This window comes from Notolepis coatsorum (assembly GCF_963971535.1).
Source record: "Notolepis coatsorum genome assembly, chromosome: 19".
Lineage (NCBI taxonomy): Eukaryota > Metazoa > Chordata > Actinopteri > Aulopiformes > Paralepididae > Notolepis > Notolepis coatsorum.
This window is the reverse complement of record NC_140183.1, coordinates 77,572,663-77,598,295: the sequence shown is the minus strand read 5'-3', so window position 1 is coordinate 77,598,295 and position 25,633 is coordinate 77,572,663. Positions and strand designations below refer to the sequence as shown.

General features: G+C 44.3%; 1 protein-coding gene across 1 annotated transcript; it reads left to right on the top strand.

Moving 5' to 3' along the window:
- On the top strand, positions 1-24,299 carry fcgbp (Fc gamma binding protein; the record flags this gene model as incomplete). The annotated part of the gene is made up of 17 exons (XM_084336715.1): positions 1-1,195; positions 3,216-3,568; positions 4,410-4,989; positions 5,413-6,011; positions 7,939-8,506; positions 9,636-9,895; positions 11,994-12,335; positions 13,670-14,240; positions 16,451-16,650; positions 17,875-18,016; positions 18,446-18,774; positions 19,548-20,139; positions 20,715-21,313; positions 21,948-22,515; positions 22,701-23,302; positions 23,848-24,169; positions 24,247-24,299. 17 exons carry the CDS (start codon positions 1-3, stop codon positions 24,297-24,299), a joined length of 7,875 nt encoding a protein of 2,624 aa, XP_084192841.1.
- Positions 24,300-25,633: the final 1,334 nt, after the last annotated feature.

Sequence of the window (25,633 nt, the reverse complement as noted above, 5' to 3'; positions counted from 1 at the left end):
ATGCAGAATTTTGTTCCAAATTACGATAGCCCTCGCTTCCAGCTATGGATCGTCGCTCTCCAGGCCAATACCAAAGTAACCGTCCGGGTGCCTATTTTAAACTTCAACCAGGAGCGGACACTGAAGGCCGGGGAGGGAGTCACCATCGCTCTCCCTGTTGCAGTTGAGATGTATGGCTCCAGCAGGTCCCCCAACACCGTGCGTGTCGAGGCCTCGGCTGACATAGGCGTGTCCTCCTTCAGCTCTAAGAAGTTAACGGCGGACACCTCCGTGGTCTATCCCATGACTGAGTGGGGCACAGAGTACTTCATCTTCACACCCACACATTCCCCCTCTCGCACCTACAAGGAGTTCTCTGTAACCAATGGAAAGGAGAGCAACAAGGTAGAGATCTTCCCAACCAATTTACTCAAGTTTGAGGGTCACTTCTATGCCGCTGGCGCCCGGTTAGCCCTAGACCTCAAGCCCTACGAGAGCGTGCAGTTCCAGAGTGAACATGATCTGTCCGGGTCCAGAGTTACCTCTCAGCGCCCTGTCGCCGTCTCCTCTGGCCACAGTTGCACCTGGCGCTTCTCCAAGTGTAACCACGTCTATGAGCAGCTGATGCCAGTGAAGAGCTGGGGCTCCAGCTTCATCGTGTCTCCCCTGAGCTTCCAGAAACGCTACGACACCATCTACGTCCAGGCCTCTCAAAACACCCAGGTCACCGCACAGAACGGGAAGCATGTGGACCATTTGAAGATGACCCGGGGACAATTAATTGAGTTCCCCTTGCGTCACACCGAAACTTTGTTCATTCAGGCCGACCACGGCATCCAGGTCCTCATGCTGTTCAATGGCGTCCAACTGCCAGGCTGGTTCAAATACTACGACCCGTTCCTCATGACCGTCCTGCCCATCGACCGCTTCTGTACCTCCTATTCCCTAGCGGGTCAAGAGGGCTTCATCAACCATGCCCTGATAGTGGCGAAGACCAGCGCCACGGCAAAGCTGCGCGCCGATGGTAACACCCTACCCCTCACCGTGCAGTGGAAAGAGGTGGCAGGGACAGACTTCTCCTGGACAGAGATACCCTTCAAACCCAAGCCTGGCAACGGACACACCTTTTCCAGCTCTGGTTCTCCCTTTGCTCTTTACAGTGTCGGATTCAGTCAGATGAACGGGTTTGGTACCCCAGCAATGTGCACACAGGAAGGTGAGGTGATTTGAACTGCATGCTTAACCTTTGTAATGTGTTAGGGAAGCTATCCACACATTTTGTGTTAGCAGGTAAAATTTTACCCACGATTGTTTCCCACCTCATAGTTAACTTATTATGCATTCGTATCCTGTATTCATATCCTGTACTGTCTTTTACTAGTATGCACTTGCTACTACGTAATCTACCTTGCCTATATTACTACCTACTATGCTAACATTTCTATGTTACTATGCACTGTAGCACTCAAGTTCAACACTGTTTGACAAACAATCTTACTGCCAGAGTTGTACCCTTCCTGCTGACTTGTTGTACAGAACTTGTAAGTCACTTTGGATAAAGGTGTCAGCTAAATGACTAAATGAAAATATAAATGTAAAATGTAAATATCCATGTAAACACTGTTTTAAATATTGTTTTTTTTGGCCCCATGGACCATTCATCTTACAATATACCAATTGTTTTCAATTAAATATATTTTTAATTCACTCATTAATATATTTCCTATAGTGAAGACAAAGGGTAATTATGTTATCTCACTATAGTAGACTAATATTAGAACACACCTCCATAATAAATGACTAAATACATTTTCTTAACTTAATATAATTAATCATAGTGACATCTGTGGTGTTATGGGTCAAAATGTACTTGATAAAACATAACTCTTGATAAACTCTTGATAAGTTTAAGTTTCAAATTTGTTTATTATTTGTCACAATAAAATACATGTACGGTGAAATGCTTGGTTCTGTATGAGCCCCTGAGTGTGTGCTTCATACAGTAAAAAAGTAAGTAAAAGAGGAATATACAATATACAATATATAATAAATAAATAAATATATACACTATATAAAACATGAAAGGTCTGAAGTAACATGGTAGCACGAAAAATACTCCGCACGACGTAGCATCCCATAAGCTGGCAGTTGCCTCATTACAGGATCTGTACACCCCAGCAAGAAGCAACAGTCCCATGTAAGCATCCTGGTGTGTTTTGTCCATCCAGCTGTTGCCAAACACCCTTCTCCCTTCCACGTTTGTCATCTCAAGCAGGATCTTCTCAACAGATGGTGGTATTCCAGCTCAAATGCTGTCTCGATGTCTTGGACATGTGACACAGCATATCTAGTAGGGCCCCTGGGGTCATCCTTGGTCTTGGGTGGCATAAGGGATCGACGACCGCATGAAATGTCCCTTTTTCTTTTCTTTTTTTTAAGACCTCATCTGTGTCATTTGGGCCCTCCTCTTCATCACGTGTCCTCTTGTTCAGGATCATTACTCAACACCATCTTCATCCTCAGACACATCCTCCTCAATTTCAATTTGCCCTCTGTCCACAATGTCACTCTCATGATATGACCAGTATAGCCTCATAGACAGTGAATCTCTTGCCCCTGTTGAAATAGACTGACGCTGCCGCAGAATGAAACTGATAACAATTCACACAAGCCTTATTTATAGATACCAGTTCTGTGTGTATTGTTAATGTAAAACCAAATCAAAGAAGCATGTCCCCAGAGAAGACAGGATGGTGGTGGGGGGGGGGGGGGGGGGGGGCTGTAAGGGAGTGTGTATGTGTGTGTGTGATGGGGGCAAATTTGTGGCAAATTTGATCCACAGAGCAACTCACAACTTTTAAACGATGCATGCAACAGCCTATATTCTCTGTCAGAATTTACTATAAATTTTGTCCTGAGGAACTCATGAAGCCTTGTTCCAATACAAAAAAAAGGAAATGGTCCTATTTACATATCTTAACTTGAAAACGGGTCAAACAATATAAGGGTTAAACATTATTGAAGAAAAGTAAAACGCATACCACTCATTGCACAGATATGCATGACACCTTAACAGCATTAAGGACTTTGTCATATTCTGACAATACTGTGTCACACTTGATACATTCCTATTTCCCCACACACTTCCTATGAATATCTCTTTTAGCACAAAACATTATATCACAGTATGTAACATTATTATTCACTGCATACTACATATTTTTTTGCTCTTCCAGGCAGTGGAGATCTGTCCTGCGACGAAGTGACCTGCAGTGCAAACGAGAGGTGCGAGATAGACGGTGGGTTCCCCAGCTGTGTCCCCAAGCCAGAGGAGACCAAGCCTGGCACCTGCTGGGCGATGGGAGACCCCCACTACCGCACGTTTGACGGGCGACGCTTCGACTTCATGGGCACCTGCACATATGTGATCGCCAAGAACTGCGCCGCCAAAGACGGTCTCCCGGCTTTCGAGGTGGTCGCCCAGAACGAGAACAGAGGAAGCCTCAGGGTGTCGTACGTTGCCCTGGTAACAGTGAAGGTGTATGGAGTCACCGTCACAGCTGGCCGCTCCCAGACGGGCCGTGTTAGGGTAAGCTTCTTTTATGATAGCCTATTCTGTTTTATTGTGTATTTTATCCACTCCTTTGTTGTTGTTTTATTTCTTTAAATTGTTTTATTCTTTGAATTTCTTTAATTATTATTTCTATTTTTATTTGATTTGTGCTGAAATGTGAAAGCACTTTGAGCTGCATTCCACTATGTGAAAAGATAAAGTGCTATAGAAATAAAGTTTATTATTAAAGTTTATTTTTATTAGGTCAAATTAAAGGTGCTGTAAGTGGTATTTTATTTGTTAAAAGTGGTAGAACTGTCGATTAAGGTATTACTTTCTTTTATTGGAATTAGTGGTGGGACTTGATTAAACATTTTAATCGAATTAATTCAAGACTTTATAGTTAATTAATCTAAATTAATCACATTTTAATCGCATATCAATATTTTATGCGAAAAGCAACATTTTTCAATTCAAATAAATTTTGGTATACGAGTGAATCAATGAATATACATTATACATTAAGAAGCAAAATCCTGTATTAGCTACTACACAGACCAACAGATCAATGCGATTTTTAACAAAGTGCAGCAATTTTAGGAATAATATATATATAGCGCAAAGGACCTTTTGTAAACTCAAGCACTTTCGAGGTAAAAGTAAAACGCAGTACTTTCAAGTACATTCCAGAACAGTTGATCATTGAAAAAAAGAAACTCTTGATTGATCTCAATTTCTTAACTTTTGAGTTTTGATTCTTTCTGTAGTTAATTAATCGAAAAATGAATGCGATAAAGTCCCAGCCCTAATTGGAATGGAATGAAATTATAACAATTACAGACATCAATTATAAATGGGCTATAACTCCCATGTGCAGATTGACAACGGTCTGTGGAGTCTGCCTGTGGTCCTGAAGGAGGGCAAGCTGAAGATGTATCAAAGTGGTCGCTTTGTGGTCATCGAGACCGACTTTGGTCTCGTCGTCCGATATGACTGGGAGCACCGGCTGGTGGTCACTCTGTCCGCCATGTTCGCCGGCAAGACCTGCGGCCTGTGCGGTAACTTCAACGGCAAACCCGGCGACGACTTCGCCACGCCCTCGGGCTCTCCGGCCGGCGGGCCCCAGGCTTTCGGGAGCAGCTGGAAGGTCCCAGGGCTGGTCAAGGACGCTCAGTGTAGTGACGAGTGCGTGGGCGGGTGTGAGCGCTGCGAACATAATTTCCTGAAGAGGTGGGAGTCAGACTTGTTCTGTGGTATCATCACCAGGAGGGTTGACGGAGCGTTCAGTAAGTGCCACGCCGTCGTCGACCCCCAGGACTACCTGGAGAACTGTAAATATGACATATGTATGGGCGAAGGCCTCCGACACTTCCTCTGCAGAGTCCTGGAGGCATACGCTGAAGCCTGCCAGAGCGCTGGCGTTAAGATACCAGAATGGAGGAAGGGTGCCCGTTGTCGTAGGTGGCCTTAACTTCCACGTTATACATCCATAATAGCTAAGCAGTGCTTCTAAATTAAAGGTCTTGTAAGTGATTTTTCTTTCTTTGTTAAAATAAGTGGTTTAGTGTTTTGGTCAGTAACATGGGCTTCCCAGTCCCTCTGCTCTGCAGTAAACAGAAGATACATTTTCTGTAAAGTGGGAAGGGATACCAGAAAATGGATTTTCTGTTTACTGCAGAGCGGAGGGACTGGGAGACCCATGTTACTGACCAAACACTCTATATCAGTGATGGCTGTCCGAATGTAGAGCTATTTAACACTTATTTTTAACAAAAGATACCACTTACAGCTCTTTTAAATGAAGACTTTTTCCAAAACACATCCTAGTGAATTTTTTTAATTAAACGACTCTCCCTGTTCTGTTCTATTCTCTCCCTCAGCTGCTAAATGTCCAGCCAACAGCCACTACGAGCTGTGTGGCAGCGCTTGTCCGGCCACCTGCACTGACCCCAGTGCCCCCTCCAAATGCAAGTCCCCCTGTGTGGAGACCTGCACATGTAACGCAGGCTTTGTCCTGAGCGGAGGTCAGTGCGTGCCCGCCACCCAGTGCGGCTGCACCCACGAGGGTCACTACGTGCCGGCTGGCGAGTCCTTCTGGGCCGACCAGGCCTGTCGACGGAGGTGCCGCTGCGTCCCCAAGAGCGGGCGCGTGGAGTGCCAGGACAAAGGCTGCCGGACGGGGCAGCAGTGTCAGGTGGTGGACGGCATCAGAGACTGCCACGCCGTCTCCCACAGCACCTGCCAGGCCATAGGCGATCCCCACTATCGGACCTTTGACAAGAAGAAGTACAACTTCCAGGGGACGTGTGTGTACCTACTGGCAGGGCTCTGCTCCAAGGACCCCGAGCTGGTGGCCTTCGAGGTGTTTGTGCAGAATGACAACCGGGGCAACAAGGTGGTTTCCTACACCAAGCTGGTGGAGGTCAAGGTCTACTCCCTCAGCATTGTGATTAGCAGGACGCACAAGGGCGTGATCATGGTAAGGGCTGCGTTAGACTTGCAATTGTAATAGCTGGGCACAATCTCGAGTACCTCAGATGAAGAGCCATATAAGTCTGTTCTTAAGTTTTCAGAAGAACAATGTTTTCAAACTTTATTATCTAGAGTGTTGTGTTCACTCGAGGTGAGGTTGAGTGGTTTCTTGTAATATATCAGAATCAGATTCAGTTTCAGTTCCAGATTACTAGCAATTATATTTACAAAACCCAGGAATGTGATACGGCATATAGGCCCACAGTACAGTGCATAATCCTTTTTCACAAATAAAAAAGGACAAAACAGTGATACGACAAGACAATAAAGTGCAATGGCTAAGGCAAAATAAAGTTTAAAATTCCAGCCCTAGCAGCTCGCCATAGAGGGGGGGGGGGGGGGCAGGGGGACACCTGACTGATTTACTAGGCGAGCTGCTGAGGGGAAAAACTGAGTCTGTGGCGGGTTTCCAAAGTCTTGGGCAGCCGTAACCGCTTGCCGCGGGGAAGCAGGATGAAGAGGTTGTGACCTGGGTGGGCGGGGTCTGCCATGACCTTCCTCGCCCTCCTCAAGGCCCTGGTGGAATGTAGGGACTCGAGGGAGGGAAGGGAGCAGCAGAAAGGTCTTTATTGCCAAGTAGTTTTCACATACAAGAAATTTTATTTGGTCGTTTTCGGTGCTGTACAACTGTGAAATACAAAGGTGGAATAAAAGAAATGGGATATAAACTAAATTAAATAGAAGCACAATAGAATATAGTATAATTATGAGTACAATTTTAAATAGGCCAGGGCTGTACAACTGTGCAAGATGTGGTCAAGTATATACACAGTAGGCCACAGACAGGGTAGGTGAGGGTGCAGTGACACAAAACCATTGAAACAATTTGCAAAATAATAGTATTTATTTATAAAACACAGCAACACATAGATCAAGGAGGACTACCAGTGGCACCAAATGAAATATAAAAGGAAATGAAATCCCACCCTCCCCTTTACAGGCACGGATGCCCAAAAGTACAGGTGGCGGTGCTCACTCTAAGGCTGGTGTCTTTAACATCAGGTCACCTACGTGATGCAAAGATGTAGACCCCAGGGTATCTTCCTGTCCTCAATGTCCCTGTGTGCGAAACAAAAGATTAATACAAGAGAAAAAAGGAATCAACATAGGCTGGGTGACAAGGTAACAAAATACACAGGTTAGGGTTTAAACAGAAATGTACTACAGGCAGGAGAAAAATACAATAAACAGGCACAAAGAAACAGAGCTTTAACCAGCTCTATACCAAAAGCACCCTCAACAGAGCTTTAACCAGCTCTGGTGCCAAAAGCACCCTCAACAGAGCTTTAACCAGCTCTGGTGCCAAAAGCACCCTAAACAGAGCTTTAACCAACTCAATTACCACACAAACAGAGAGAGCTCTACCAACAAAAGCACAGAGACATAGTTACCACCAACACACAGACAGAGCTCTGGCTAACACTGCACACAATGGGACATATGAAGTGAGAGAGAAGGTTGATTGCTGACAAGCCTCAGCTGCTGCTGCACTGGGGTGAGTTGCTGATTGACCAGCTGCTGCTGCAACTGGGACTGGGAGACTGAGAATGGGGATATGTAGACACAAGAGGGAGACAAAAGAACACAACAAACAACACATGCCTATATATACAACAGATTATTATACATTACTCCCTCTATATACATACATAAGGACAGGGTCCGTAACAACACTAATTAGAACAAAACACTAATTAGAATATATCACATTCACACCAAGTGATTTAGATAAATTTCACAACTGCAAATACATGGGCTGTGCAAAAAAATTCACAACAGACTTATATGGTTCTTCGGGACAACGGTTCATTTAACTCTATTCTATTTACCCGTAAGTCTGTCGACATGCTTATTTTGATGTCCTCCTCTCACAGGTGAACGGTGAGCTCGTCAACCTGCCAGTCTCTTTCAACGATGGTCAGGTGTCTGTGTATAGGAGCGGCTGGTTCGCCGTGATCACAACAAACTTCGGCCTCAAAGTCAACTTTGACTGGAACAGCGCTGTGTACGTCACCCTACCCAGCACCTACATGGGGGCCGTCTGCGGCCTGTGTGGCAACTACAACGGCAAGGCCCAGGACGACCTGATCCCCAAGAACGGAGCCACGCCCGTCACGCCGGTGGCCTTCGGCGTCAGCTGGCGAGTGGAGGAGGTCCCAGGCTGCGTCGACGGCTGTAAGGGCACCTGTCCCGATTGTGACATCACCCAGAAGAGGCGATACGAGACCAGCGAGTTCTGCGGGCTCCTGAGGGACCCCAAGGGGCCCTTCCGTGACTGCCACGCGGTGGTGGATCCGGCTGGTGAATTTGAAGACTGCGTGTATGATGTGTGTCTGTACAAGGGCAGGAAGGACGTGCTCTGTCGGGCCATCACGGACTACACCTCCGCCTGCCAGGCTGCAGGGGCCAAGGTGTACGCCTGGAGGACCAGTCAGTTCTGCGGTAAGAGCTTTACTGTTTGTGATAACATCAGGAGGTTCACAGAGCCAAGAATATTTGCCGACAATCAAAAGTCAAGAGAGTATTATTTACTGACATACTGTACATACAATTGGATAGAACATTGCTTGTAAATTAAAGCTGAAATGTGACAGGCAAATTGAGGTATTACATTTTCTTTTACCTACTCTTTGTTTATACTATAGCTAGCCTTATTGTCATCATACATAGATATTCACATTGTAGATATGAATAGGTAATACAATATGAGAGAGGACACACACACACCCCTGTATGATGTAATTTAAAAATAAATAAAATAAATAAAATAAATAAAATAAATAAAATAAATAAAATAAATAAAATAAATAAAATAAATAAAATAAATAAAATAAATAAAATAAATAAAATAAATAAAATAAATAAAATAAATAAAATAAATAAAATAAATAAAATAAATAAAATAAATAAAATAAATAAAATAAACAAAATAAATAAAATAAATAAAATAAATAAAATAAATAAAATAAATAAAATAAATAAAATAAATAAAATAAATAAAATAAATAAAATAAATAAAATAAATAAAATAAATAAAATAAATAAAATAAATAAAATAAATAAAATAAATAAAATAAATAAAATAAATAAAATAAATAAAATAAATAAAATAAATAAAATAAATAAAATAAATAAAATAAATAAAATAAATAAAATAAATAAAATAAATAAAATAAATAAAATAAATAAAATAAATAAAATAAATAAAATAAATAAAATAAATAAAATAAATAAAATAAATAAAATAAATAAAATAAATAAAATAAATAAAATAAATAAAATAAATAAAATAAATAAAATAAATAAAATAAATAAAATAAATAAAATAAATAAAATAAATAAAATAAATAAAATAAATAAAATAAATAAAATAAATAAAATAAATAAAATAAATAAAATAAATAAAATAAATAAAATAAATAAAATAAATAAAATAAATAAAATAACATGTTTGTCAATAAAAGGGTTTTCCTCTGATTTAATGGGTTCTGCCATCTTAAATTCCACCCTAGAATGCTCTAAAAACCATTCCGCTTCTCCTCTCACTCTGGTAACGTCTCCCGGTCCTCAGGGGTGAAGTGTCCGAGCCACAGCCACTATGAAGTGTGCTCCACAGGCTGCCCCGCCACCTGCCTGGGCCCCCCCCAGGGCTGCCAGGCTGCCTGCGAGGAGGGCTGCACCTGTGACGAGGGGTACATCCTCAGCGGAGAGCTGTGCGTCCCCTTCTCCCAGTGCGGCTGTGAATACGGCGACCGCTACTACCGCATCGGCCAGGTGTTCTACCCCAGAGGGAAGTGTGAGGAGGAGTGCACGTGCGGAGAGGACGGAGAGGTAACGTGGACTTGAGAGCGAGGGAGGAAAAAGATAATTTGATACATATTACTATGAATGTGTGATATTGCAGGGCTTTTTTTAACAAGATGGTGCTGAGTCGCAACTAGCGGTGGGTGGTCCGGAGGGAGATTTTGTGGGGTGTCCCTGTGTCCCTGTGTCCCTGTGTCCCCCATAATTTGCTATATAGAAAGCCATTTGCTGCAACTTAACACAATTTCAATTTTCAAAGTAGCAAACATCTGTTTGTAAACTGGCCCCAATCGTTCACAAAAAAGAAAAAAGTGTTATATGGGTTATATGCAGGTGTATAAGTGGGTATATAGAATGATTATATGTCATACCTGCATATAATCCTTTTATATACCTACTTATACACCTGCATATAACCCATATAACAATATGATAGCATGTACAATAATGCTGTATATACCGTATATTTATATATTTATTCTTACCGTATATATATATATATATCCATTTGTCTGTACATACCTGCATATAATCCTTTTTACATATATGTAGATACTATATCTATATCTGTACATATCCCTTACCTACTCTTGCTAGTTACACTGCTGACCAATATGACTTACTACCATAGTGTCTTTATACCTGTATCACTGTACATATTAATACTACAACTCTGTATCTGATTAGCACTGTACTCAGTAGTACTAATTTATATATTCTATACCCAGTTTAATCACCTGTACCTATTACTATTGCACTTTACTGTTATATTTGCACTCCAAACATCTTTTCGTTGTACTGTACTTGTACTTTGAATCTAATCTAAATCAAATCAAATCAAATGTATTTGTAGAGCCCGAGATCACATGGAATTGCCCCCATGGGCTGTACAAGTCAAGAAGAAACATCACAATAGATCAAGAACAAAAGCCACCATACAATACAAATATGTGACACTCCCAGACTTTCCCCAATGAAGATAAGGAACGACTCACTAAAAACCTAGTAATAGTGCCTGTGCCTGTGGAGGAGAGAAAACTAAGATGGGCTGTTCAAAGGGTATCTCCCAACTGGATGTGGGTGATAAGTGTTGCTATGGATGATAGATGGATGGAGAATAGAACAGGCGAATAATTGGTATGTATACATGTAATACATATATACATACATGGTAGCAATAGTATCTAATACACTGTGGTGGAAAATAGCCGAAGCTAATAACTTACTCAGTCCAAAGATACTTGGTTAATACGATTTATTAACTCAATCCAAAGTATCAATACAAAATAGAGTTAGGCTGGATGATCTCCACGAGGTGGCTAGCTAGGACACCAGGGAAGAGAGACCCCCCCCACCGGATCTTGGAACATCTTTATACAAAACTGGAAAGGGTGGGGGTCAAAGGAATGTGACATCTTTGGGGACATATGGAAAGGTGGGAAAGGAAGGAATGGGGGGAGGGATGTGGACAGGAAGGAAATATGGGTAGATCAAAGAGAGAGGGGGGGAAGGGAGTCACAGTACATACGTTTTTTTTATTATTTTTTTATTAAAATAAATAGAGCATGGGGCGCTGGGTAGCCCAGTGTACTACAGTGTAGAAAATTATGAAATTACAGTAATAAATACAACTAAGAACAAAGAGACATATGACAAGCGCTAGTATACAGGATGAGATACATGTACAAGACGATGGCTCAGGGCCATTTGCCCCGGGAGGCAGAAGAACCACTCAGAACAGGTTGAAGTAGAGCGGGCGTGGTTAGACGTTGTAGGTCAGACAGAAGACGGCATGAAGCGGATCCATGGCGCCAGTGGTGCTCAGATCCAGTATGAGGTAGAACAGTCACTGCAATCTGTATGTCAACACACTATCACTCTATACATCCACTCAGAGAGACAGGCACAGGGGTTAATCAGCAGACATGGGAGCAAACAAACAGACATCCTAACTGTACTAACCAGATTAAACTAAGGGTCTATCCCCGACCTGGTGAGATCAGGGTAGGCTGAAGGAGAGAGAGAAAAGAGGTTTAATCTAATCTAATCTAATATAACAAGATTGCTTTGGTTTCAGAATATGTTCAAACATATTCTCCTCTTCTCTCAAACATCTGTTTCCTAGGTGGTGTGCACGAAATTCTCCTGTGGCCCTAATGAGAAATGCCAGGTGGAGGACGGCGTCCAGAAATGCCACGCGGTCGGAAAGGGCGTATGCCAGGCCTCCGGTGACCCCCACTACATGTCCTTTGACGGGCTGACCTTCAACTTCCAGGGCACCTGTACCTACACGCTGGCCAAGGGCTGTGAGCTGAAGGGCACCCACCTGAAGGCCTTCTCCGTCCAGGTGGAGAACGAGAAGTGGAACCAGATGGTGAACAACAAGAAGGTGTCCGTCTCCAAGCTGGCCGCCGTGGAGGTCTACGGCTTCACCCTGATCCTGAGGAACAACATGTTGGGAGTGCTGGTGAGCAGACACCCCCGTTCCTCGTTGGAGCCGTGCTTTAGATCTGAGATCAGATCTGTTTTCACAGCCTGATCTCACTTTGAATATCGCTGCTGGCGGAACAAAACCGCGTAACTCCAAAAACCCAACTTTTCAGCAGATGAAAAAAACGAACACAGATTTGAGGGCGAATAGAGTTACGAGGTTTAGACAGATGATTGGTTTAATGCTTTCCCATTGTGTAGACTTTGTAAAACCACACACACATGGAGGATGATCTACTGAGTTGAAAAAAGAAAAAGAAAAAAAAAAAAATGAGTTACGAGGTGTTGTTCCGCCAGAAGCAATATGTAAATAAAGTACTTATTGACCATGGAAAAAAGGTACATATTGTCCGTTATGTTATAGCCATGAGTAACATATTGATGTATTTACGAAAATGTATAATGTGTACATAATACAAATAAGTAATATATTGACATATTTACAAATAAGTACATACATTACATCTTCAAAGAAAAGTTACGTTTTCAGAAAATGTTACGAGTGTTGAAAGTACCTCAAGACTACAGAGACACACTTTTCTGACAGCCCAAACCCAAACCCTAACCATAACCACACTGTTACCATAAACTAACCATAACCTTAACCCTAACCTTAACCTTAACCTTAACCATAACCACACTGTTACCTTAAACTAACCATAACCCTAACCCTAACCCTAACCCTAACCCTAACCCTAACCCTAACCATAACCATAACCATAACCATAACCATAACAAACCTTCATCATAATATTGCTGTGTTTGTATCAGGGTGGGTGGGTGGGTCTAGTGGTGAGAGCACTCGCCCGCGACCATTCTTAGTTCGACTCCCAGCCACGCTGTTTGTTTTGGACTTTCGCCGATATGATACTTAATATATTACTCATGGCTATAACATAATGTACATTATGTACCTTTTTTCTGTGGTCGATTAGTACTTTATTTACATTTTATTATGAGACCATGTTGGTTTCTAACACATCAACAATAGCATGTAGATAACAATTGCCCACAAGTGTACCATCTGTGACACATCCATTGCTTTTTTTGTATACAGTAGTTACAGAAGGCCGAAATGCCTAAGAGATTAAGAGGATACTACTCCTCTCCTCGTCAACACAATGTGATGTCTTTACACGTTCAACTTGTACTCAAGTTCATCACTGTTTGACGAACAATGTTACTGACCCTTAGCCGCCAGAGTTGCACCCTTCCTGCTGACTTGTCGTACAGAATGCACAAGTCGCTTTGGATAAAAGCGCCAGCTAAACGATTAAACGTAATGTAAAACGTAACGCGTGTCTCCTCCAGGTGAATGGAGTGTTCAACCATCTCCCTTTAAGTCTGAACGACGGCGCGGTGCAGATCTACCAGAAGGGCGCCCGCTACGTCATCGCCACCGACTTCGGCCTGGTGGTCACCTACGACCTGGTCTACCACATCACCGTCACCATACCAGGGAATTACCGTGGCAAGACCTGCGGTCTGTGTGGCAACTTCAACGGTAAGCGTGAGGACGACTTCGAGATGCCCAACCATCGGGTCACCAAAGACGTGAACACCTTCGGGAAATCGTGGAAGATCTCCATCCCCGGTGTGGTGTGCGACAACGGCTGCAAGGGGAACACCTGTCCCACGTGTGATCCGGTGCGGAAGCAGCTGTTTGGCGAACTGGCTTACTGCGGAGCTATCGCGGTGCCCATGGGCGCCTTCAAGGCCTGTTCAAGGAAGCTGGACCCGAAGCCCTACTACAACGACTGCCTGTTTGACCTGTGTGCCTCCAACGGCGACGGGAAGATCCTGTGTGACAGCGTGGCTGCCTACGCCTTCAACTGCCACATGGCCGGTGTGGACGTTAACTGGAGGACATCTTCATTCTGTCGTAAGTGACCCGGGCTGGACCCGGCACGTTTGGTAACCCCTGCGACCCCCCCCCCCCCCCCCCCCCCCCCCTCTACCTTGACTGTTTTTCTTTTTTCTTTTTTATGTCAACATATTGGTTGCATTAAAGAAGGGGGCGCCAAAGACTGTGCCCAGCAAAAAAAAAGTAACACTTTATAATAACACTCAGTTATAAGACCTTTATAAGGTATTTGTAGATAATGAACTAATCATGAACAAATCATTTATATACATTCGTAAATTATTATTAAATCATTTATAACTATATTTGTATAACATTTACAAATTAAATGTTTGTCTAATAGTTAATTATTTGTTTACTTTTTCAACACCTGTTACAAATGTTGTAGACAGCTTTCGGATACACCCTTCTTTGTGACATCAAACAGTGACAGAATTAGGACTAAAGATAAATGCAATTTTATTAACATATAAAATACATGTGCATGACATATAGTGTAACGTGGGGGGGCACTAGGACCCAGGAGTACCCTGGCCAGGTAGAGTATCTAGAGAGGAAGTCTCACACGAGTGAGACTTGACGTCACGTGTGTTGCCGTCTGTTTGAATGGAAGCACGATACATGCAGAACCAAGTTATCCGTGCTGCTCCTGCCCCACGCTTTTAATAAGGTATGAGCAGGTTAAACACCTTTTTTGTTGGTAAATCTATTCCATCATTTCCGACTACAAACAACTCTTATATGTTGTGTAGACGTACTTGATGTGGTGGGCGCTAACATTACATTTGTTCCTAATGTGTGCTCAGTATATTGCGGTATGTGATGATGACACGACACACAAGGGTAATAATTATTTGTATTTTCAGGCTGTATAGGCGCCTATACAGCCTGAAAATACAAATAATTATTACCCGCCTCATGTGTCGTGTCATCATCACATACCGCAATATACTGAGCACACATTAGGAACAAACACATAACGTTAGTACCCACCACATCAAGTACGTCTACACAACAAGAGTTGTAGGTCGGAAATGATGGAATAGATTTACCAACAAAAAAGGTGTTTAGCCTGCTCATACCTTAATAAAAGCGTGGGGCAGCACGAATAACTTGGCTCTGCTAATATAGCGTGCTTCAGACGGCAACACACGTGAAGTCAAGGCTCACTCGCTTGAGACTTCCGTCTACACCCTGACCAGGGTACTCCTGGGTCCTAGTGCCCACCCACGTTACACTATATGTCATGCACATGTATTTTATATGTTAATAAAATTGCATTTATCTATAGTCCTCCTAATTCTGTCACTGTTTGATGTCACAAAGAAGGGTGTATCCGAAAGCTGTCTACAACTTTTGTAACAGGTGATGAAAAAGTAAACAAATAATTAACTATTAGACATTTGTTAATGATGAATAGGCTTCACTTCAGATTAGGGCACACAATAGAATCTGCAAATGATTTATAGATGTTTTATGAATGTCTTAACAAATCATTTGTTGAACATGAACAAATAAATGGAGGTACAGTATAGTAGTTTTTTCATATCCATTTTTCAAAGCATCTACAGATGTGTTACTACACATTAAACAACCTTATTTAATGATGAACAAATCAAGTACAAACAATGTTGATAATGAGTTATAAATAATGTAGAACTAATTTGTAAATGTTATACAAATATAGTTATAAATGATTTAATAATAATTTACGAATGTATATAAATGATTTGTTCATGATTGGTTCATTATCTACAAATACCTTATAAAGGTCTTATAACTGAGTGTTATTATAAAGTGTTACCAAAAATATATATATATATTTATATATAAAGTATATATTTAAAGTATTATTATTATTTTTTTTAGCTGGGCACAGTTTTTGGCACCCCCTTCTGGGTGGCACTCTAGGCAACCGCCTATGTCGCCTAGGAAGCTCGACCCCTGTAAGTGATACAAATATTCACATCCCTGTATGATCTATGCCTGATGGTTGATACTTTCGTTATCTTGTTATCACATATCACATGTTTTTACACATCTGTAGATACTATATGTATATCTGTACATATCCCTTACCTACTCTTATTAGTTAAAGACAATCAATTGGAATACAATCTAATCTAATCTTGTTATCCTGCTATATTTTGATGTATGGAATGTATCTCTCTCTCTCTCTCTCTCTCTCTCTCTCTCTCTCTCTCTCTCTCTCTCTCTCTCTACCTCAGCCATGAAATGCCAGGCCAATAGTCACTATGAGGTGTGTGCAGACGCCTGCTCCGCTGCCTGTGCAGGCCTGACTGAAATAGTAGCGTGCTCTGCCACCTGTACGGAGGGCTGCGAGTGTGACGAAGGCTTCCTGTTCAACGGAGAGACTTGCATTAAGGAGACACAGTGTGGTTGCTATGACAACGGAAGGACCTACAAGGTATAGTCAAAGCACAACACAACACAATTTGGTGCATTGGACATTTTCAATTACAGCTCACTTTTAGTGGCTCTTAGTTATTATAAGGTATCATTTCAATTATTATAATGCCTTAAGACTGTGATGTTCCATATTGTCCACAATGCAATGTATAACAGCTATGGGTATTATTACACTAATGCACTATAATTGCTGCCTATAATTATAAAGTATGATACACCATGTTATTAGCCATTATGAAAAAGCTTTTGAACATTATAAACATTATACCAGTCTACACTCAATTATAACTATTCTTGTAATGTATTATAATTGCATCATAATGTGCAAATGTCATAATAATGTATCCTAGACGCAGGCTTTGTAGAAAGTGTAACAGAGAATTTCCCTCGCTGTTCAGCAGATATTCAACATTTGTGTGTGTGTGTGTGTATGATAAGATGGGGCATTTGTTATTCTCTGTGTAAATGGTAAATGGACTGCATTTATATAGTGCTTTTATCCAAACCGCTTTACAACTTATGCCTCACATTCACCCATTCACACACCCAGGGGCGGACCTAGCACATTTGGCGCCCTAGGCGAGATTCACCACAATTTTTTATGGCTTTTGTCTCTTCATAGTTCTCTAACGTTAGTCTTTCTTTCCTCAACGCTCAATTCTATAAACACTTGACCCATCAATGCACAGCGCTCTAGCATGTTCTGACTGTGAACACCTAAAGCTGAGGCTCAGACTGACCGACCGTTTTAGATTTTTGGCTCATTTTCCCTTATGTTAGAATTTTTTTTATGTAAAAAATAATGGTTGCAGATATAGAGGGGGGCGCCAAAACTGCACAGAGAAAAGAAAATGTAAATAAAAAATAAAAAAAATTTAAATAAAAAATAAAGATTTTTCCCCCCCCCCCCCCCCCTCTGGGTGGCGCTATATCGCCTGTAAGAAGGTCCGCCCTGACACACCGATGGCGGAGGCGACCATGTAAGGTGCCGACCTGCTCATTGGGAGCAGTTAGGGGTTAAGTGTCTGTGTCTCGCTCAAGGACACCTCGACGCACACTGCCCGGGAGGAGCCTGAGCCTGAGCCTGAGCCTGAGCCTGAGCCTGAGCCTGAGCCTGAGCCTGAGCCTGAGCCTGAGCCTGAGCCTGAGCCTGAGCCTGAGCCACTGTGGCTCCTCTGTGTTTCACATTGTGATTCACAATCTGCTGTCTGTGTCCCTATAGCCTGATGAGGTGGTTTACGCAGGAGACTGTAATGAGAAGTGCACCTGTCATCCAGCAGAGGGCCTGGTCTGTGACGCTCACTCCTGCCCCAAGGACACCAAATGTCTGGTCAGGAAAGGAATTAGGGCCTGTTACTGCACAGGTAAGGCACACAAACATAATATCAACTAGTAAAGCCGAGCTATTTTAATCATCTTAATATTCTATCATAATCTATTATTCTCCTATACACACAACTGACCCATTTAGGGGGTTGAATTAAACAGACAAATGTAAAATGTATATTGTAAACGGACTGCATTTACACAGCGCTTTTATCTAAAGCACTTTACAACTTACGCCTCACATTCACCCGTTCGCTCACACACTGACGGCGGAGGCCGTGCCAACCTGCTCACGGGAGCAGTTAGGGGGGGGTTAAGTGTCGGAAGGAGCTGGAATCGAACCAGGGAACCTTGCTGATTACCCGTCGTCGACCGGCTCTACCTCCTGAGCCACTGTCGCCCTGTTTCCGGATTTGCAAGTGTGTAACGTTCCCGCCTCCTACCTTCCCTTTATTTACCCCGCGTAGATCCATGCAAGGATGCCAAGTGCCGCGTGAAGGAGAAGTGCCACGTGGAGAAGGGCGAGGCCGTCTGTGTCCCCCTGTCCACGGGCACCTGCTGGGCCTGGGGCGACCCCCACTACCACACCTTCGACGGTTACAACTTCAACTTCCAGGGCACCTGCAAGTACGTCATCTCTAAGACCTGCGGAGACCTGGCCGGCCTGGAACCGTTCGAGGTCACAGAGAGGAACGACAACCGCGGGAACACGGCCGTGTCTTACGTCAGAGAGGTGGCCGTGACGATGTACGGCATCACCGTCACCGTGGTCAGGAACCAAATTGGACGTGTCATGGTGAGGGTTTCATTTGAGTGTTCTGAGCATAGATATATGTCACTAGATGACTCACCCGCGCCGCTGGCCAACGGTGACCGACGTTGCCACATGGCGGCCATCTTGCGTGGGTGGAGCACGCCCACTCATAACATGCATGTGTGTGTATGGTGCATGTACAATTGAAATAACTACATTTTCAACCGTTTGGTTTGTTAAAAATGTCAGAGATGTAGTTATCATACTGCATACTTATAATGGACTTTCATATAAAAAAAAAATATATATATATATATAAAAAAAAATGTATTCCAAGCAAGAAGCACAGCCACGTTCATAACGTTTGTAATAAACCAAACCGTTTGTAAATCCGTCAAGATTTCACAGAGTTAAGAGTATTTTTGTTTGTGAAGATCATCACCTTAAAGCAGTAGTCCACTCAAGCAAGATGGCCGCCCGTGAACTACGCTAGAGACTCCGCCTTGAGCCATCTAGTGTTTATATATCTATGGTTCTGGGAATAGCGGTCTCCTCGCTGAAGAATGCAAATGTAGTACCGGGTAGCATACTGTGTGGTGTTTCTGTTGTATTTCAGTGGTGGAAAGTAACTAAGTATTTTTTACTCAAGTAGGCCTACTGTACTTAAGTATAATTCCGAGCTACTTGAACTTTATACTTTTACTCCACTACATTTCAAAGGAAATGTCTCATTTATGTGGGTATTTCTACTTTTACATAAGTAAAGGAACTGTGTACTTCTTCACACCACTGCATTCTGATGCGTTTTCCTTCAGGTGAATGGGGAGTTTATGAACCTGCCAGTACAGTTGGGTCTGGTAGGTTGGGCAAGGTATGTGTCCATAGTCCAGCGCGGCCACACAGCGGTGTTGGAGACAGACTTCGGCCTGGTCGTCACCTACGACTGGAACTGGAAGGTGGTCGTCCAGCTGCCCAGCAGTTACTACGGCAATGTCTGCGGCCTGTGCGGCAACTTCAACGGCGACCGCGGCGACGAGCTCCAGAGCCCGGGGGGCAAGGCCGTGTCCTCTGTGATCGAATGGGGCAAGAGCTGGCAGACGGCCGACCAGGACAAGAGCACCCCGTGCTGGGACACGTGCGAGAAGGACTGCCCCGCGTGCGACGTGGCCCAGCGGAAGCTGTACGAAACTGAGGCTTACTGCGGGGCCCTCACGGCCAAGACCAGGAATGTGTTCAAGGGCTGTCACCTCAAGGTGGATCCTCAGGACTTCATGAACAGCTGTGTGTACGACATGTGTCTGAACAAGGGCGACAGGAGGATGCTGTGTCAGGCGCTCGCCTCCTACAGCGAGCAGTGTCGGCAGGAGGGGATCGTGATCAAGAACTGGAGGAAGACGCTTAAGTGCCGTGAGTATCTGGGAGAGAGACTCTTTTGAGTATCCGTGAGAGAGTATTGATCTTTTGAGTATCCGTGAGAGAGTATTGATCTTTTGAGTATCCGTGAGAGAGTATTGATCTTTTGAGTATCCGTGAGAGAGTATTGATCTTTTGAGTATCCGTGAGAGAGTATTGATCTTTTGAGTATTTGTGAGAGAGTAAAGAGTATGGATCTTGGTTTAAAAACCAGTGGAAGATAAATGTTCCAGTGAGTAAATGGAACCACATTTTAGCATTTAGCATTTTAAAAAGTCCCTCATTGTTTGCATTTTGTACTTCATTTTGTACTTTAGGATGTACTTTAGTTTGTATATTGTATATTTTGTATAGTGTTTGGATTTTATTCTTTTTACCTTTTTTTACTGTATGAAGCACATTCTCAGGGGACTCATACAGAACCAAGCATTTCACTGTACTATAGACGTGACGAATGAAACAAAACTTGAAACTTGAACTTGAAACAATTGAGGCTGGTGTGGCGGTGACGACTGAAAAATGGATATATTTGTACGTTTCCTTGATCCCTTCCTTCCTGTCATCCACAGCGATGAACTGCCAGCCTCACAGCCACTACGAGGACTGTGCCAGTCCATGTCAGCTGTCCTGTCCCTTCCCCGAGGAGCGCAAGAAGTGTCCTGGCACCTGCGTGGAGACGTGCGTGTGCGATAGGGGCTACGTCCTCAGCGTCGGCGTCTGTGTGCCCGCGAAGACCTGCGGCTGCTCCTACGAGGGCCGCTACTACAAGCAGGGTCAGCGCTTCTGGGCCGACGAGGTCTGTGGCCGCCTGTGCACGTGCAACATGACCCTGGGAATGGTGGTGTGCCGCGAGGCCTCCTGCGCCGCCAGCGAGCGGTGCGGCATGGTGAATGGAGAGCGCGGCTGCCAGCCGGTCAGCTACGGTACGTGCACGGCCGCCGGTGACCCTCACTACAAGACCTTTGATGGACGGCGGTTCGACTTCCAGGGTACGTGCGCATACCAGCTGGCGGCGCTGTGCTCTCAGGAGCCGGGGTTGGTCCCGTTCAAGGTGACCGTGGAGAACGACCACCGCGGAAGCAAGACCGTGTCCTTCACCAAGACTGTCACTGTGGCCATGTACGGTGTCACCCTCACCATCAGCCGAGACTACCAGTTCAGGGTCATGGTAAGTGCTGAACAACTGGGGCTCGTGGATACGGAAATGAGGAGGTAACCTTATTGGATGATAATGTCCATTTAACTGGTATTTTCTTGTTAAAATACGTGTTAATAGCTCTACATTCCGACATCACTCATACAGAGTGTTTGGTCAGTAACATGGGTCTCTCAGTCCCTCCACTCTGCAGTAAACAGAAAATACATTTTCTAGTATCCCTTCCCACTTTATCCAATCAGGACTTGTTTCAAGCACATATTTACTTAGAGAGCAGAGGGACTGGGAGACCCCAGACAAATAGATATTATCAGTGATGGCTGTAGGAAAGTATAGCTATTATTTTAACATGTAGACCACTTATTCTAACAACAAACTACCACTTACAGCACCTATAAGGAGGGGATGGGACACAGGATACAGTTGTGGTAATGTGTGGGTGATAATGCTCTCCCTCATTGTGCTAATTCTGCTATCCCTGGTGCTCTCTCACAGCTATATTTAATTACACATTAGGATTTGTGATCCAGGCAGACTTAATTAAACTAAGATTTAACTGCGTATTAGAATGGATTAGCAAGCGCTGGGAATTATTAAATCTATAATCTCCTATAAATGATCCTCCCTCTCCTTCTCCGCTTTTCAGCTCAACGGACAGCTTGCTTTCCTGCCGTTGGACTATAACGGTCAGATGACTGTGTACCGCAGTGGCCGCACGGCCGTGGTGGAGACGGAGGCCGGCGTCACCGTGACCTACGACTGGCGTAGCGTGGTGAGCGTCACCCTGCCCAGCACCTACCAGGATAAAGTCTGTGGCCTGTGTGGCGACTACAATGGCAAGCCCCAGGATGACATGAATATGCGGGACGGCAAGGCCGCCCCGAGTGCGGCGCAGCTGGGAGAGAGTTGGCTCGTGGCCGTGGTGCCAGGCTGTTCGTCTGCCTGCCAGGGGGCATGGTGCCAAGTCTGTTCGGACTCCCAGAAGGAGGTGTACCGGTCTCAGAAGTACTGTGGAATCATAGCCGACAAGAAAGGGCCTTTCAGAGACTGTCACAAGCGAGTGGACCCAGCTGCAGTCCTGGGGGACTGTATGTATGATGCCTGCCAATACCATGGCCACCACACCTCGGTGTGTGACGCCGTATCGGCCTACGTCTCTGCCTGCCAGAGCCTGGGAGTCACGGTCCACTCCTGGAGATCGGATAGCTTCTGCCGTGAGTATCACGTTATGGCTCTACCTCTCAAGAATGTGTTAATGTACCAGACGATTTGACCTAACCTAAGCCTTTTCAACCGTTTCCATTATCACCACCATACGATCCTGTGGTAAATATCAGTCCCTCCTCTCCCTCTCCCTCTCCCTCTCCCTCTCCTCTCGTCTCTTTCCTCCGTCCCACAGCGATGGTGTGTCCGGCCGACAGCCACTACACTCTATGCACCTCCGGTTGCCCCGTCACCTGCGCCAGCTTGACCTCCATCACCACCTGCCAGAGGGCCTGTGCCGAGGCCTGCCAGTGCGATAATGGCTACCTGCTGAGCGGAGACGCGTGCCTGCCCGCGGGGGACTGCGGCTGCTCCTTCGGTGGCCGCTACTTCCAGAAGGGAGAGACCTTCTACCCGGAGGAGGCCAAGTGCGTGGAGCAGTGCACGTGCGGGGAGAACGGAGCTGTGTCCTGCCAGAAGACCAAGTGCAGGGCGGGGGAGGCCTGCAAGGTGGTGAAGGGGGTGCAGGGATGCCACCCCGTGGGCCAGGCGAAGTGCGTGGCCTCCGGCGACCCGCATTACATATCCTTCGACGGCCGGAGGTTTGACTTCCAGGGCACCTGCGTGTACACACTGGCCAAGGTGTGCAACGACGACAAAGGTCAGCTGCCGACCTTCACGGTGACCCAGGGCAACGAGAAGTATGGGAACGGGAAAGCGGCCGTCACGGAGTCAGTCGCGGTGTCGGTCTACGGTTATGTCATTTACATGGAGCAGAGAAAGCCAGGGAAAGTCACTGTGAGTTAATCAAGCTTTTCTAGCTCTTTTGTATGTAGTACATTTTCTGCTAGTTTCTGACTTAACCCTTTCACTACCACACTACAGAAGGTTAACCTTTCACTACCACAAACCGGCTGTAGTGTGGTAGTGAAAGGGTTAACCTTCTGTAGTGTGGTAGTGAAAGGATTACCCTTCTGTAGTGTGGTAGTGAAAGGGTTAACCCTTTGTCGTGTGGCAGTGAAATGGTTAACATTCTGTATTGTCGCCATTAAAGGGTTAACCCTTTGGTAGTGTGGTAGTGAAAGGGTTAACGGCTTATTTGGCTATTACACCTGCAATGGCCACCAATAGAATTGAACATTAGAACATTCCAACTTGGAGCCTCAAGCTCACTCCACACACATCAAACATCGGCGATTTCTTTATCAAAACTATATGGCAGCTATCTTAGGTGTATGATACACTCGGAAAGGCCCAATTCCTATTCATTCCATTTCCGTGATTTCCCTAATAGAAACGTGTACTGGCGTGATTCTCTCTCGCTCCCTCCCTCTTCTGTGCAGGTGGGCGACGAATCGATGCTCCTGCCCCTCAGCCTGGGACGCGGGCGAGTCACGGTCACTCAGGAGGGTCGTACCATTGTCCTGCAGACAGACTTTGGCCTTAAGGTCCTCTATGACACAGTTTACTATGTCGAGGTGATTGTACCCTCAACATACCAGGGCAGGATGTGCGGTCTGTGCGGCAACTACAACGGCAAGGCCACCGACGACTTCAGACTGCCCAACGGCCGACAGACGGCTAAAGTGGACGACTTCGGCCGCGCGTGGGTGGTGGATCTGCCCGGGGCGGTGTGCGGGGGCTGTGGAGGGCAGTGCCCGGGATGTGAGCAGGCGAAGGTTGCCCAGTACAGCAAGAGCGACTCCTGTGGCATCATCAGTAATCCCAACGGGCCCTTCAAGGCCTGCCACGGCATGCTGGACCCCGCGCTGTTCCTCGCTCATTGTGTGTTTGATGTATGTGCTCGGGAGGGAGACAAGGAGACCCTGTGTACAAGTGTCCAGGCCTACGTTTTAGCCTGTCAGAGTACTGGCGTACAGGTCCAGTCGTGGAGGAGCAAGTCTTTCTGCCGTGAGTTCAATACAACGCTAATGTAGCCATAATAATAATAATACATTTTATTTGTAGGCTATAGCACCATTCATACAAGATTCAAGAATTGCAGCCCAAGGTGCTTCACAGCAGTGATGCAGACACAAAATAGACATAGGCATAAAATGGCATAATTATAGACAGGCATAAGATTAACAGAGAATTGATAAAAGTGTCCATCCAACTCCAAGAGAGGTTCCTGCACCCTGCACAGGTCCCACCACCTCCAGAGGCCTCACTTGTATCAGTAATTGTGCAGTTTCAATCTTATTCATTATGATAGATTTCTGACATTAACTATAAAAGACTATCTGCAGGTTTCTGACTAAACAAAAGCAATGCATACAGTACAGAATGAGTATAGAAATAGACAGAATAAGAGCAGTGCAATATAATAGACATATATTGGCATAAAATAGTGCAATAGTGCAGTGCAATAAAATAGTTCTACAGTACAACAATCACAGTCCAAGCAGCACAGTTTATTAAAAGGCTACGGTGAAGAGGTACGTTTTTAGCTTACTTTTGAGAATATTTAGTGATCTAGCCTCCCTAATGTCGAGAGGTAGGGTGTTCCATAGCTTTGGTGCATAATTTGCAAAGGCTGCGTTCCCCGTTGAATAATAATAATAACAACTTTATTTGTATAGCACCTTTCCTACAGGGGATTGCAGTTCAAAGTGCTTTACATCAGTATGAAATAAGACATACAATCTGTGTAAAACAAGCAGCAAGAGCAAAGCATAAAGTGGGATAAAATAATCCAGATATATTCATCAAAATCATATCAGAACCTCACGTTCCAATAGGCTTCTTGAATTTCTGTAATATGTTACAAAACATGATACAGGTATGCACCCAGCGGATAGTGGAGCGTAGAAATAAGAGTAAAAATAAGTCATATAATAGCAAGAGTAAAATGAGCACAAATACATACAGTATAAAATCAGTTTTTCACATTAGGATCTAACATCCCAACAGGCCACTTTGTTTATGGTTTGATTGAGTTTTAGTAGAATAGAAAAGACATGTATGTGCAATGAGCACATAAAGTGCAGACATAAAATCACTTATTTTTTTCTCAGTGCAACAAAATAGTTCTTATACATTATTTTCCTTACTTTCCTCATAGAGTGATCGTCTATGGTAGACTAGATACCCATACAGAGTGTGTTGTGAATTCCCCCCCCCCCCCGC